At 36.4% G+C, this 15,117-nt stretch overlaps 1 protein-coding gene across 2 annotated transcripts in view; it reads left to right on the top strand.

Moving 5' to 3' along the window:
* The first annotated feature begins 3,275 nt into the window (after positions 1–3,275).
* LOC128868703 (arylalkylamine N-acetyltransferase 1) overlaps positions 3,276–15,117 on the top strand; it is a 108,724-nt gene continuing 96,882 nt past the window's right edge. Inside the window, exon 1 of one of the 2 annotated variants that reach the window (XM_054111114.1) lies at positions 3,276–3,505. In XM_054111114.1, coding sequence (XP_053967089.1) covers positions 3,504–3,505 — 2 coding nt within the window. In that variant the 5' untranslated portion in view covers positions 3,276–3,503. The remainder of the gene's footprint in view (positions 3,506–15,117) is intronic. The other variant, XM_054111116.1, reaches the window with a different exon arrangement.

Below are 15,117 nucleotides of genomic sequence, written 5' to 3' on the forward strand. Positions count from 1 at the left end.
CATTGAAGGAATACCGTCGTTTACTGCTTACCGTTTTAATAACAAAAATATATGTTTTTGAAAGAAATTCAGCAAAATATGAAGAAAGAAGTGAATCCTTAGTGTGTTTGAAAGTGCGTATCGTGATATAATACTAAGGCTGTAAAAATCAGTTTAGGTTCAGTATCAGCGGTCAGATGGTCTTTCATATCAATGAGCGCCGGAATTTTGTATACTTAAAAAATGCCAAGATCCTGAATTCATGTGGTTTGCATACCTCGTAAACATATAATATGAAGGCAAACTTTTATATCTGCCCTACCAGAGCGTCGGATGAATCAGATTCTAGGCCAATTTTTCCAACATTTGGGACATAACCTCATGAATTAATAAGGCGTTGAAAAAAAAAAAAATTTTCACACTGGAAATAGATTTATTTAATTATCAATAAGACAAATTAAAAGAAAAATAATGACCTTATATGAAAACGAGTTGGCGTGCTAGGCAGTCTAGCGTAAGTACACTAGCCTGTCATCCCAGAGGTTGTGGGTTCGAATTCCACGTAAAGCACGGTCCTCGCACTTTTCCAAATTTACCTACTTTCCCTGTTTCTAAAAAAAAAAACAATTCGTCCAATTCCATTCCTCAACCCCAAAAACTTATCCTTTCCATCTTTATTCCCGCACAATATTCAGCGCATTATTTGTATTGTGGCTGCTAAAACCAGCAAAAAAAAAACAAAGAAAATCACATAGTTACCCATTGCATCAGTGGCGCCAGCTAGAGGAAGCGAGCAACCGTGGGTAATAGCGCAGACGCACCAAATTTAATGACTTTCTATATGTTGACAACTTTTCGAAGATTTAGCACGTTACGAAACGCTGATTTGTCGTCGAGCTCAAAACCCACATTCATACTCGCCCAGAATATACCCTGCCACAGAATTAATTCTTTCGACGGGTATATGAAAACCTCGTGTGCAGATCTTAAAATTGCTATACCTCTGGGCTTGTAGCAGTAGCCTTTGTCTCCTTTCCTATGAATCGGAAATACGAAACTGGATTGCCAGTCTTGTGGAATTGTTTCATCTTCCCAGACTTACTACTACTATAAGCTTTGTTAGTGCAGATACGACAGCTGGTCCGCCGTATTTAAAAATGCGGTTGTGATGCCATTTTCTCCATTCACTTTGCCGTTTTTTTGCTTTCGTATTGCATAATCAACTTATTCTATGGTAGGGGCCACGAGGTTCAATTCCGCTGAGTACTACGACTGCGATAAGTTATCGTCACTATGTTCTAGGCTGCTTATGTTGTTTAGTACTTCGAGAGTAACTAAAGGATGATCAATTTAGAGGTATGGGATTTTAAATTTAAATAAAATAACGAAAATTCAAATTGATTGGCCAATCTTTATTATTTTTATGTATAACCATTTATGCCATTTATTTTTAAAGGAAATACCTTTCAAACGTTGGCCGTAACTGTGCCATAATTAGCCCATTCGGAAACACCAATTTTGAAATTTTGAATGACTCGCTGGAGGACTTCGGTCAGTATCTCGTGAATAACTTTAGCAATGTTGGCTTCCAATGCCTCAATCGAAGCTGGTTTATCCACATTATACAAATAAAAGTCCGAAGGTGTGATATTACATGCCCTTGGTGGCCAATCTACTGGTTCGAGATGAGAGATAAATTGCGCAGTAAATCCAGTGTTGTAGCAGCGTCTTGTGGAAATCAAATGTTGTGGAGATCACGGGCTTTAATTTCTGACATCAAAGGTGGTTTATCATAGCGCGATAGCGTTCGCCATTCACTGTTACATTGGCGCCATCCTCGTCTTTGAAGAAATTTGGGCTGATGATTCCTCCAGCCTATAGGTCGCACCAAACGGTTATTTTCAATGGATGTAATGGCTGTTCTTGAACGGCTTCGCGTTGATATTCAGCCCAAACGCGGCAATTTTGTTTATTAACGTAGCCATTAAGCCAAAAATGTGCCTAATCGCTAAACAAGTCTTTCCATGATGAAATGCCAATGAATACTGAAAAAAATTATGTATTTGGTTTGACAGTGGTCACGCGTGATCTCTTAAAAAAACCCTATTGGGATTCTGATCACCCTTTACCATATTTGCATATAAGAACTTAGACGTTCATATATTTAACTGTTTCCGATAACGTCTACTGATGCCACTTAACGTATGATGAGATTTATTCACTGGCGCGAATTAGGTTTTTATCAGAAAAACAATAAAACAAACCACTTCTCAGTTAAGATAAGTCGATTACGTAAGTTCATATACTATTTATATAAGTATATATATGTGCATACATATGTGTAAAAGATAGTTCCATATAAATACTAACTACTAAATATACTAACTTGAGTTGCTATTTCCCGCTATTCCTTTAATGTATGTAGAAAAGCACTTCTTTTCCGAGCCTCACGCGCTCACCCCCTCATCGTCTCAATATCACATATCTATGAAAGCATTGCCGTAATACGTAGCTTAACTTTTCAAGCGCACATAAATCCTAATAACGCCAAATACTGATAAATACTGTTATTCAATTTGATTTTAGTAAGACTATAAAATATATAAGTAGTATATGCCAATAACTTCCGCAGACTACACCTGCGACTCCAACCACTTAGCCTTTTTCAGCCTTTATTGCTGGGGAATCGCGAGAAATTGTTTGTATTAAATCCATAAACTTTTATTATCTGTGTATTTCGTTCATTTATTAATGCGTCTGTGTGAATTTTAAATCGTAAACTAAATAAATCTCGCTACCTGATTTCAAAATGATATTTCATAAGTATGATTTTTGGGCAGTTGAGCTAATCTTATTTGAAAGTTGGTTATGTTGATAAGCTTGAAACTTTGTATGCATACCTATACATACATATTTACATAATTATGTGTGCAAGTACGCTCAATTCATTGCTCTGACTTTTCTTATCACTTATTCAGACCTACCAAAGCAAAGTTGAGTAAACTTTTCAATTTGGCTATGAGTATTTTTGCAAATCGGGAGAGCATTTCAATCCCGCTCAATACACCAATACATTCCGGTGGTGAAATTAATGTTGTTTTTTTTTATAGGTAACTACACTACTACAATAAATATGTACCACCCTTTCCTGCCTAACAGTGATATCACTGTAGTAATCACACATTCCTCACTCTTATGAAAAATACCAACTGCTGGGCGAAAGCTTATCACTCAGCCCGGCACTGGCGCGTTTTCGTGGGGTTGAATTGGTTTGTTTACTATAACTTAATTTCAGTATCAAACACGGCGCCTTGTTGGTAGAACACTCCAACGGTACATTTGTTGCAATTGAATTGTGCGCGATTAAAAACGATATTACTTATTTCAAATTTACTCGACGCATTTTTACGAAAATCGGTGTACGAGTTGAATTAAAATAAAAAACAAAAAATAAAAAATTTAAAACAACAAATATATATATATATATATATTTATATATTTGTATTTTTGGAAGTCAATTCAAAATGTAAGTTTCGTTGTATTTAATAATATCCGTATTTTCACACAGTGCGTAAGTATGTACATATAATATATATGTATTAAATATTCTTGAAAACTTTATTATCTACTTATTTTTAACCTACTGAAGTTTCGAAATTTTCTCAATATGCCAAATATGCACTTCTAAACATTCCACGTATGTAAAGAGCTATATTCCGGAGCTGCTATTTAAATTTTTTATACAAAGTTAAACAAACAAGCGCCTACTTTGCGCCCTAAAAGACATCTAATACGAGTATATTTGTTTTGACAAAACAAAAAAAAAAAAACAATAAAAAATTAATAAAATGTTTATTTATCATACGCCCACTGTTACTTTTGAAGGCTGTTAAAATATACGACATATGTTTTTACGAATGTATTTGTGGCTACAAAAACAATTGTTAAAATTAGTAGTTTTGAAAAACGTCCATGTAATATATTAGTTAAATTGACGGTTTTAGAACATAAATCATCTTGAGAAATCATTTCTGATTCTACTTAAATCTCCAGCGCAGCGAAATGAGTATGACAGCACCACAGGTGATTAGTATTGAATCACAGCTATGTAACAATGGTTCATTGTGTTATATACAATATTGCTGCTTTGCAATAATAATATAAGTTTTAAAATAAATTAGTATACAAAAATCTAGAAGCTTCTAAATACTAATTTACAATATTTTAAAGGGTGTACAGCCTAACTTATTTATTTCAATAATGTGAGTGGTTAATTATTTGCAAAATGAATATATGTATGGGCGTGTATTATTAAATGTAAGGTACAAAAGTACAAACTACGATGGTGAATCGGTGTGAAGGCATTTTCTAAACACTAGTTTTTTGTCGAACCGTTACTTCACTAAAGTTTGAGCATTCACCATTTTAGTGGAAAATTCTCTCAATTGCACTCTTGATCTCTCCCCATGATCACCATGACGGAACTTCTATTTCCCCTGATGACAAAGTCAAGTATCGGCCATCTTGAGCGATTCTATACGTGGCATTTTATTTCAATAAGAACTGAAATTTGAAGCGACTGATTTTATTTATATCGGAATTTTCTGAAAGCATCTGATAAGTTTTCTGTGTTACAAGAGAATACATATGTATATTCATGTGTCCAAAACATATAGGGTTCCACTTTTATATTACTAAGAATAAATAAAAATATTAGTTTGAAAAAAAAAAAAAATTGCCTTAGATTGTCATATTCAAAAGAAAAAAAGGCGAGAATTCGTTATATGTAGAAAATGCATAAAAGAAACAGAAAAAAAATTGCCAAACATCAACGCGGTCTTTCAGCTACTTGAAACTATTAATTTTTTGTTAACTTTTAATTTTTTTGACACGTTGATCGCCCCTGGGGACCGGCGCTGATCTTTCCCTGTGGCCGGCTCCGGTGACTGGGGACCGTGGTACACTTTTCGTGCGACCGACAGTATTAAAGTTAAAATATAAATGTAACCTGAGTAAATATAGTCAAATATACTTTTAATGAGCTTTATTGAAGCATTCCAAGCAAGAGCGCGGCTGGGACTTACATATTTAACAAAACGTAATAACTTTTTTTGTTAAATTTTTTAGCTTTCTTAGATCCAAATAATCTTGAATTTTCATCATAACAACCAGTACCGTATTTCCGAGTTTTATGGACGTCTCCTTCGTTTTCTGTAATTTATGAAAAATTTTTCCTTCCCGAAGTGGAATTTGTTCATCTACTCGCTGTGCCAGTACAATTTCCTTCTCCGAAATTTTGTAATTGATATTTTTTGGCCGCTTACTTCTTGAAAGAGAAACAGGGAACTGATCACTGATAATATTACATTATCGCATACTTAGAGAGCGTCCGCTTTCTGCCGGCCGAGGGAAAAGGTCTGAAATATCAGCGCCGCGCTCAACGTGTTAAATATGCAGAAAGTTAGAAACTTAGATATACATATGCATGTAAATATATAAAATGTTGTCATAAAAAATTACTAAAGTTAAAAAGAAAGAAATCAATTGTCTCTAAATCGTAGCGATTCTGTCATTTAACGACGAGCATTTGTATATAATTTGCGCGTACATCCTTCGTTAGATGTTTGGCTGAGCTCCTTTTTTTCCACAAATCAAGGGAAAGCCGACACCGAATGGCAGATGGGTTTTTATGAGGAGCTTTTTTCGTGGCAAAAATACACTCGGAAGTTTGTCATTGTCTGCCGAGGAGCGACCGCCATTAAAGAATAACTTTTTTTATCAATTGCTGTTGCGTGTCTGGGGTTTCGAACCTGTGCACTTTCGAATGGTAGACACGCAGTAACCGATGCGGCTACGGTGGCGGTAATAATAATTACTGCCTACATCCCTTCAAACCGTCCTTGTTCTGGAATAGCGGCCGAGATTAGAGGAAAAGAAGGATGCCAAAGCAGGTTTAATCAGTTAATAAAATGGAATATTGAGTTTAAATGAGTTTAAATTTTCATCACAAATTCTTACATCCATATAAGTTGCTTGTTACATTTCTCAAAACTCCTTTCCAAATTTGCTCGCACTTATCATCTGGAGTTTTTACAAGCATTTCCTATTAGATATACCTAGGAAATTAAGTAGATTATTTTACGCAAAAATCTGAGAAATGTTTCATTTCGCATTTCGATGTATTCTTTGATATTTTCAAAGATAATTTTCAATAGAATAAGAAACATACATATGTATGTCGTACAATCCGAGTGAATTTTTTTTTTTTATCTGACAGTGAGAAATTGCCGCCGTTTGGCCAAGCATAAGCTATTTTGGCCGAATTCCAAAAAGCGCCTAGAAGTAATTTCGTTCCTTTCATTAATTTGAAACACTTTCGGATTGAGAAAATGTGTCTGTACAACGTATGTATGTATATACCTGCATATACATATGTACAATACAATATTTAATTAATGTTTGACTGGATTAATAGGCGTCTGCGGGCACGCCAACTTGCTGCTATGGCTGGGTCTCTGTCGACTCAGCCGAAAACACACCACAAAAGTCACGAGCTGCCTTTCTTTTGATTTTCTAAACTGTTATAAATATGAATAGATTTGGGGAAAATATACGTGCGTATATACATATGTGCATAATTACCATATTTTGGAACCAAAATAATGCATGGAAATTCTTTCAACTAGCAAAGCAAATACCCACAATATTTGACTCACACTTAATTCCGTTTACTCCAACTCTAACTCCCCCACTCACCTCTTCGGTAGCAGTATGCCGGTTTGCATGCATTTAATAGCCATTTCATGTTTATTTATTTGGCTACTTTTTTATTCCCTTACTACTAATATTGTCACAGTTTAGAACTTTTCCTACTTATAACCTATGCTTACGCATATTACATATACATATGCACCTATATGTTCACTACAAGTAGTCACTTTTCCTCGTAAGGCGTGTACATTTAAATTATGAACCGATAAGCGATATCCCTTGTAGAAATGATTCCAATTTGCTGGGAGAAGTCGTTTGAAGACAAACAGAGATCTTCGCACCTTTGGAAGAAAAATGACTCTCAAATGCCTTACGCAGAGCTTTAAAACTGGTGAAGATATTATATATAAGTAGTGTGCCAGGGTGGTTCTGAACATAAACCCGCCCAAAACAGTCATCATTCCTTTCTCCACAACAGTGTTACCAGGAATGAGGGAAATCAATATGAATGGGGCTGCTGTTCTATTGGTCGGCGAAGTTAACTTTTTCTTCTTCTTGATTGGCACGATAACCGCTTAAGCGATTTTGGCCGAGTTTAACAAAGCGTACCCGTACCATACCATTTCCTTCTTGAGCTAACACACCAAGTGAGGCGTTAAGGCCAAGTTTAACTGGCAAGGTACGCTAACGCAACCTTGTCCAAAGCAACCAGGACTCTCATAAAAACGTTTAGCTGGAAAATCCTGGGGTTGTAGCCCAAGAATCCTGAGATGGATATACACCATTGTAATTATACTAATTCTAACATATGGAGCTGTTACGTGGATATCAAGAGTCGCCCAGTCGATACTACGGGCAGCACTAACCAAGCTTCAGCACTAAACAAGTGTGCGTATTATGGGAGTGATGCGCACTTGCACTACAGCTGAGATGGAGGTGATACTCGAGCGGACACCGCTTCACATAGTTATTCAGCAAGCAGCGAAGGGCACTCTGCTTAATGTGACTAGGGAAGCTTTTGGGAAAGGAAAAGTGATCTCATTCATAGCATGGAATCATTGAGCCGGGTGCTTCCACGTGTCTAGATAACACGGCATGATATCACTAATTTTATTAAATTTGAGGAGAAGTTCAAGATTGAACTTCACGACAAAGTAAGCTGGAGTTCACCTGCTTTGGAAGGGAAACTCCAAGAGTGTACCGTACACTAGTAAACAGATGGCTCGAGAGCACCTGAAGGCTTAACGCTGAATTATATGACGCCAAAACAAAGCGGTCTGTGCTGATGGGTAGTTTTCCCAACATCTTCCAAACGGAACTGTGTGCCGTTTGCTTATGTGCAGAGATCAACTTAGATAGAAACATCCAGAACGAGCGAATTACCACAGTGAGCGGTACTCAAGGCATCGCCATCGCTTGAGGTTAACACACCTTCTTCCCGAATGTGATACTACAGCAAGAATATTGGTTAGATATCTCGGCCGGTTGCGAGAGATTTAGATTTAGATTTTGAGCCCGCAAAAGGCCGTATGGACGAAGCGCATATATAATTTTCATTCATTCATTCGTTCTTATAAAATTGATTTCAAATTGAGTATTAACTCAAATGACTTAAAAATAGTAGCAATTCCATGTCGTTCCATTTGGCACCTTAATCCCTTGTCGATAGGTCGTTCGCGTCTGGCACTTATTTCTACTAAATAACGCCAACAGAAAATTAGAAAAAATCCATAAGGTATCTTCTAAGCTTTAACTAAACATATATGAAGAGATTTTTTCAAAATTTTTTTATATTAATAATATTTTATCATAAACAATTGGTATGAAATATGCACCGTGCAGTAGTTTCATAAAAAATCATGATTTCTTAACGAATTCGCCGGACACGAGCGACCCATCGACATGGGTTTAATAACAGAAAAATAAAGCATACAGCTAATACTTCCAGAGTTCTGATCTTTTTTTTTCTTATACGCCTGTGTTCACAATTTCATATTGAAATTCCATGGAAAATAATGTATACCAGGGTCAACATAAAAAAAATTATCAAAAATCAAGGCGAATTTCCGGCCAAATTAAGCCGGCATAATAAATTATAAATTGAATGGGCTACAAGCTGAAGACTCAAAATGTTTCTAAAAATTTGAAATTTGTATAATGGTAGAAACTTTAAGTTATATGGTTTTTTTGTGGTGTGAACTATGTTTTTATAAAAAACAAACAAATAAAATAAAAACTAAATAGTCAGAACTTTGCAATATGTGGCGCAGCTATTATTTTGGGTACAGGTGTACGAGTATATGTATGTATGTATGTATGTATGTATATTATAATAATATAAAATTATATCTGTAATATGTACTTCCTATGTCATCCAAACTACAGTAATGTTTCCTTTGCTGAAAATATTACTTTTCTATCAGCATTCGGCATATCTTAACAACTTTGTTATTTGCTTGCCAAGTGCATATTACGTAAAACAGTTCCAAATTAACTCAAATCTATCTTATCAAATATGTTTTGGTATATTTTTATATACATATTTCACAACGTAAATGTGATTATAAAGCGATAACAGTACCGAACAACATTAGGTGCAAGGTGACGTTTAAGAATAATTATTGTATGGTGTATCTACCCCGAAAGAAAATTTACGATAATTCTACAAATGGTCTGGTTCTAAACTACCAATTTTGTGACTATTTACAATCAGGTACATAACGGATGGAAGGTGGGACAGCTGGTACTTGAACGCCGCTGCGTACACTAACCGTGGCAATCTAAAGCGTTTTTCAGTAAGAGCGCTTCAACTTTTTTTTTGAATAAAACACAAACGGTTTGACTTTTTTAACTAATTTTTTTTTTTATTATCGAGTTTGAACATATACATTTAAGTATGAAATTCGATTTCTTTTGCATGACCACCGCGTTCACGTTTTACGAAGTCCAATCGTTTAACCCAATTTTCGACCACTCTTTTGCATAAATCGGCCGAAATTCCAGCAATTTCGCGTTCAATATAGGCTCTGAGCTCACAAATCGTCGCCGGCTTGTTACTGTAGACCAATGACTTCACATAACCCCAAAGAAAATAGTCTAGAGGCGTCAAATCACACGAGCGCGGCGGCCATTCGACCGGTCCATTTCTGGAAATAATGCGCTCATCGAACTTACTCTTCAACAAATCAATTGTAGCGTGTACTGTGTGGCTTGTGGCCCCATCCTGTTGAAACCACATGTCGTCTAAGTCCATACCATTCAATTGCGGCCAAAAATAATCGTTTATCATGTCGCGGTATCGATTTCCATTCACAGTAACTTGGCGATCGTTCTCGTCAACGAAAAAATATGGGCCAATTACGCCGCCGGCATGTAAACCGCACCAAACAGTGATTTTTTCGGGATGCAACGGTGCCTCATGAATCACGTGTGGATTGCTTTCTGCCCAGTAACGCATATTTTGCTTGTTGACAAAGCCATTGAGCCAAAAGTGAGCTTCATCACTGAAGATGATATTTCGACTTTAAACTTTCTTAACAGAACACGCATTTTTATAATAAAATTCAATGATTTGCAAGCGTTGCTCAAGTGTGTAGCGTTCCATGATGAAATGTATACTAATGAAGTTTACAAATGACAAGCGAAAAATAAAAAATATTGCGTCGTTCGCCCTCCCTATCGGAAAAAAGTTGAAGCGCACCTATTGAAAAACGCCTTATAAAATGTAAAGTTGCAAATAAAGTTTTTATAGTGAAAGTCTAAATGCTTATAAAATATGATTCTTGTGAAAATAGAGAACAAGTAGGAAAGTGCTAAATTCAGTCTAGACCGAACTTTATATGGTATACCCGCGTGCTAAACCCTGCAACAGTTCATTCATTTTGGGATCAAATAAAGTCATTGAGAGTTAGAAATATACCTTGGACCTAGACAAACGCAGGTGATTTAACCTTAACATATAAAAAGTGGACTTGGTTTTTGTCCGATTTTAAAAATATATGTGTCGGATCTAGATCGGGTGGAGAGAAATATGTGTACCCAATTTAATTGAAGCATATTAATTTATGCTTTAGATGTCATACACACGGATGGACGGATATGGCTAAATCGACTTCTCTTATTATCCATGCATGTCTCTATCCATCTTCATACTCTCTCAACCGTTAAGCGAGCAAAAGTATTGAACCTAAAAACTACTAAGTGAAATGCTAATTCTCCCCCACTGGAATGGTTTTTCGATACATAGTAAAGTAAAACTTTACATATTGGACTTAGAAAGCTTAAGGTCGTCAAAGAAAATAATTTTCCATAAGTAAATTCGCACTAATTAACAGCATCGTAGGTATGTACTTACATATCTATCTCGAAATGTTCAATTTTTTTCGAAATTTACCACTAACGAAAATCTTTTTAGAATACTAATTTAAATAAATCATTCCGTAAAACAAGCAATGACAACGAGACAAATGCTAAGTTATTTATGTGCTGTGTTGTAGACTTTGCCTCAGCTCATACGAGGATTGCCTTTTATATTTTGTGCCCAATAATGAAAACACAACAAAATAATAATGAAAATGGCTTTATTGTTTTTCAAAATAGTCTTCTTGGAAGATTAAACCAATTTTCGCTTAAACCAATTTTCAAAGCGCTTTTGCAAACTCAAAAGTGGATACCTCCAAAAAGAGCTGTTTAAAAGCATCTACAGCTTCTTCAGGCGTTGAAAAACGTTGCCCTTGCATTGTATTCTTGATGTTAAAAAAAAAAATTATGAGGTGCCAAATCAAGGCTGTAAGGAGGGCCATTAATTTGATATTTTGAGTGCTTAAAAACTCTCTTGTGCGAGCCAATACGTGAGAGCTCACATTGTCTTGGTGAAAGATGGTTCGTCGTTAGCGGTTGATTTTCCTTAATTCACCAAAAACTTCTGGTAAACAAATGGTAGTGTATCGCGTAGAACTGACTGTTTTAAGTTTATCTAGTGGTACAGTCGCGACCGCCGTCGAGCGTGACGACCATTCGGAAGCGCGTAGGTTCGAATTTTCGTGCATCACAAACCAAATGATAGAAACCGTTTTTCTAATAGTGGTCACAATGGGAAGCCCTCGCGAGTATTTCTGCCATGAAAAAGCTCCTCAAGACAAACATTTGCCCTTCGTAGCCGGCTTATATTCCTCATTTGTGGAGGATAAGGGTGTAAGCACCAATTATACTTACATACAGCTGCGACGTGGGTAGATTTTCCGAAAAAAATAGGCGATCAGTTGCCCTAAGGTGCTTCTTCCGCGAACAAATTTCGTTGGATTAAGCTTGTCTTGGAACACTCGTACTGCCGATTGTTGTTTTGTTTCCGGTCATATGCTTAGATCGAAGATATGTCACTTCTTATGACCTCTTTGCCACGTCTATGAAGTTTGAACTACCGCTGCTGAATTTCTGCAGTATTTCTTTAAACCACTCGACACGAGTCCTCTTTTGGGCAACTGTGAAATTATTCGGTATCCATCGTGAACAAATCTGCCTGCAATATTGAATAAATGCATACTGGCCCCACTTATGCTCAAGGATGACTCTATCTCGCGATTTATCACATGACAATCCTGCGTTTTCAATTGGCGAACGGCATCAATTGTTTCTGTTTTTTTTTTTTCAGTTTTTGACCGTCATCACGAAATTCATCCTGTAAGAATCGACGGCCGATTGTTGCACCAGTGTTTTTCAGTGGCTAAGTGTGGTTAATCAGGATAATCCACGTCGAAAATCATAATAAATCATCGCACGAAAATTTTCTCAAGTTAATTCCATCTTTGAGCTAGATGAATTTTGCAAACTCACTGAAAAAAGAACAAATAAAGCTCGAAAGCAAAAGCGTTTATGCTAAAAAATATCAAACTTTTCGATGAAAATATCGAATTACAGCTCAACACAGGTAGTGCGGCAAAGGCGCAAAATATATAACACCAGCCTCGTATGAGCTGATGCAAAGTCGGCAATGTTTAAGAATTAACAAACAAAAAACAGATAATATGTTTGTAAAGTTAAATTATTTGTATAGCCCTTTAAATGAGTTCCTCTCAAAGTTGATGACTACAAAGCAAAACAAGGGATAAAGTAGAAAAGTTGTATTATGTACATACATAGGTACTTAAAAATACATACAGACATATTTGCCTATACAATAGACAAACACACGTCTTCATTATAGTCACTTCATAGAAAATTATTGAGCAGATTATTCAAGGTAAAACACAGTTAAATCAAGTTCAGGAACCATACAATGCAACTCTTTTTCTTAAAAGACTTCTAAACCGCCGATGACTATTTCAGCGGCCATACAAAGGGAGTGCTCCTGTTGTTTATCTCTTTATGTGCATTTTTTGTTGTACAGGGGCGTGTACAGATTTCCGCTGAAACTAGATAACTGAATCTTGATACGTGCATCTAAAACAAATGAAGCAAATTAGGTTGTTCAATAAGTTTTGCAGTTCGATGAGAGAGGGCGGACTAGCCTAACTTTTTTTATGTTGGTACATTCTGCATATGAACGTATATGAAGTTTCATTTCAATCTGTCAATCCATTCTTTGTTTACAAGCCATTCTGCATCGACGTATCATAGTATTTTTCTACAATCGAAAAAATCAAACATCGTGCAGTAGTTGAATTTTTATTTTGTAAGGTTCAAATTCAAGGGAAATTTGCAAACGAATGTTCAAAGTGTTTAAGGACTTTTCACCATCACTTAGTGCAGTAGAAAAATGGGTTGCTGAATTTAAAGGTGGTCTTACAAGCCTTGATAACGATGCACGTCAAGGGCGTCCAAAAACAACATCAACACCATAAATCGTAGAAAATATACAGAATTTTGTATTGGAAAGTCGTCGAGTGACTGAAAGAGATTTAGTGGAAGCCCTAGGCATCTCATTAGGCAGTGTAAGCAATATTTTGACTGAAATGTTGGGTTACAGAAAGCTGTGTGTGCGATGCGTGTCGCATTCGCCAACAATGGAACAAAAGCACATTCGAATGCGACTTTCTCAGAAACATTTACATCGTTTTCGAAAGGATAAAGTGGATTTTGTGCGTCGATTCATCACTAGGGATGGTTATATCACCATGATCCTAAATCAAAACGAGAGACTAAAGAGTGGTGTGAACCTGATTCTTCGGCTCCGAAACGATTTCGTGTCCAAAAATCGGCCAAGCATCAGTTTTTTTGGGATGCGAAAGAAATTTCGTTTGTGGATTACTTGCAAACTGGTAAAACTATAAATTCTGAATATTATAACCTTTTAGACATCTTCATCTTCTTGATTGGCGCGATAACCGCTTACGCAATTATGGCTTACGCGCATACTAGAGGATGGTTCTAAAGGGTGATTTTTTAAGAGCTTTGGAAAGTTTTCAAATAAACACACGTAAAATTCAGATAAATCGATAGCACAATCCATATACTTTAATGTTTGAAGATTATTTCACGCAAATGTTGACCGCGACTGCGCTTCAAATGGTCCATCCCCTTAGTCCAATTTTGGCATACTCTTTCCAATGTTTCGGCCGGTATCTCACATATAAATGCTTTAATGTTGCCTTCCAATGCGTTAATTGAAGCAGGCTTGTATGAATAGACATGAGCTTTAACATAGCCCCACAAAAAATAATCTAAAGGCGTTATATCGCACGATCTGGGTGGCCAATTGACAGATCCCGAACGTGAAATAAAATGTTCACCGAACTCGCCTCTGAACAAGCCCATTATTACGCGTGCTGTGTGGCATGTGACACCGTCTGTGGCCTTTTCTGGATGCATTGGTAGCTCTTGCAATTCTTCTGGCTGATCTTCACTCCAAAATCGACAATTCTGCTTATTTACGTACCCATTGATCCAAAAATGAGCTTCGTCGCTGAACACAATTTTTCGATAAAAAAGTGGATCTTAAACTTTCTTAACAGAACACGCATTTTTATAATAAAACTCAACGATTTGCAAGCGTTGTTCGTTTGTAAGACGATTCATGGTTAAATTATAGACCAAATTGAAGATGTTTGACAGTGAAACAAAACACGAAACGTGCGTCAGCTGTTTAAACCAACTGTTTAAAAAGATAATAGCTAAAAAATCACCCTTTATATGAAGAAGTCTACGTAAGTGGGGAAAGCCACCGATTGCCATTCACTTGGTAGTGGTCAGAACGATTCTTCTACATATGGCCCAAGCAGCTCACAATTTTCGGGTTAGTCCAAGTATCCTCGGATTAGCTTCCGAACAGCCGTTGGAGAGGGAGCTAACGTGATAAATAGAGCAAGATAGCTGGTTCGCACTGCGTTTGGAACCCACCCCTTAAAAAATCGCCTCCAATAAAAATACGAACCTTTTAGATCAGCTGAAGGAAAAAAATTGTGCAAAAGATCCAGTTTGCAAAAGAAAAAA

This window comes from Anastrepha ludens, chromosome 6 (assembly GCF_028408465.1).
Source record: "Anastrepha ludens isolate Willacy chromosome 6, idAnaLude1.1, whole genome shotgun sequence".
In the NCBI taxonomy this organism is placed as follows: Eukaryota; Metazoa; Arthropoda; class Insecta; order Diptera; family Tephritidae; genus Anastrepha; species Anastrepha ludens.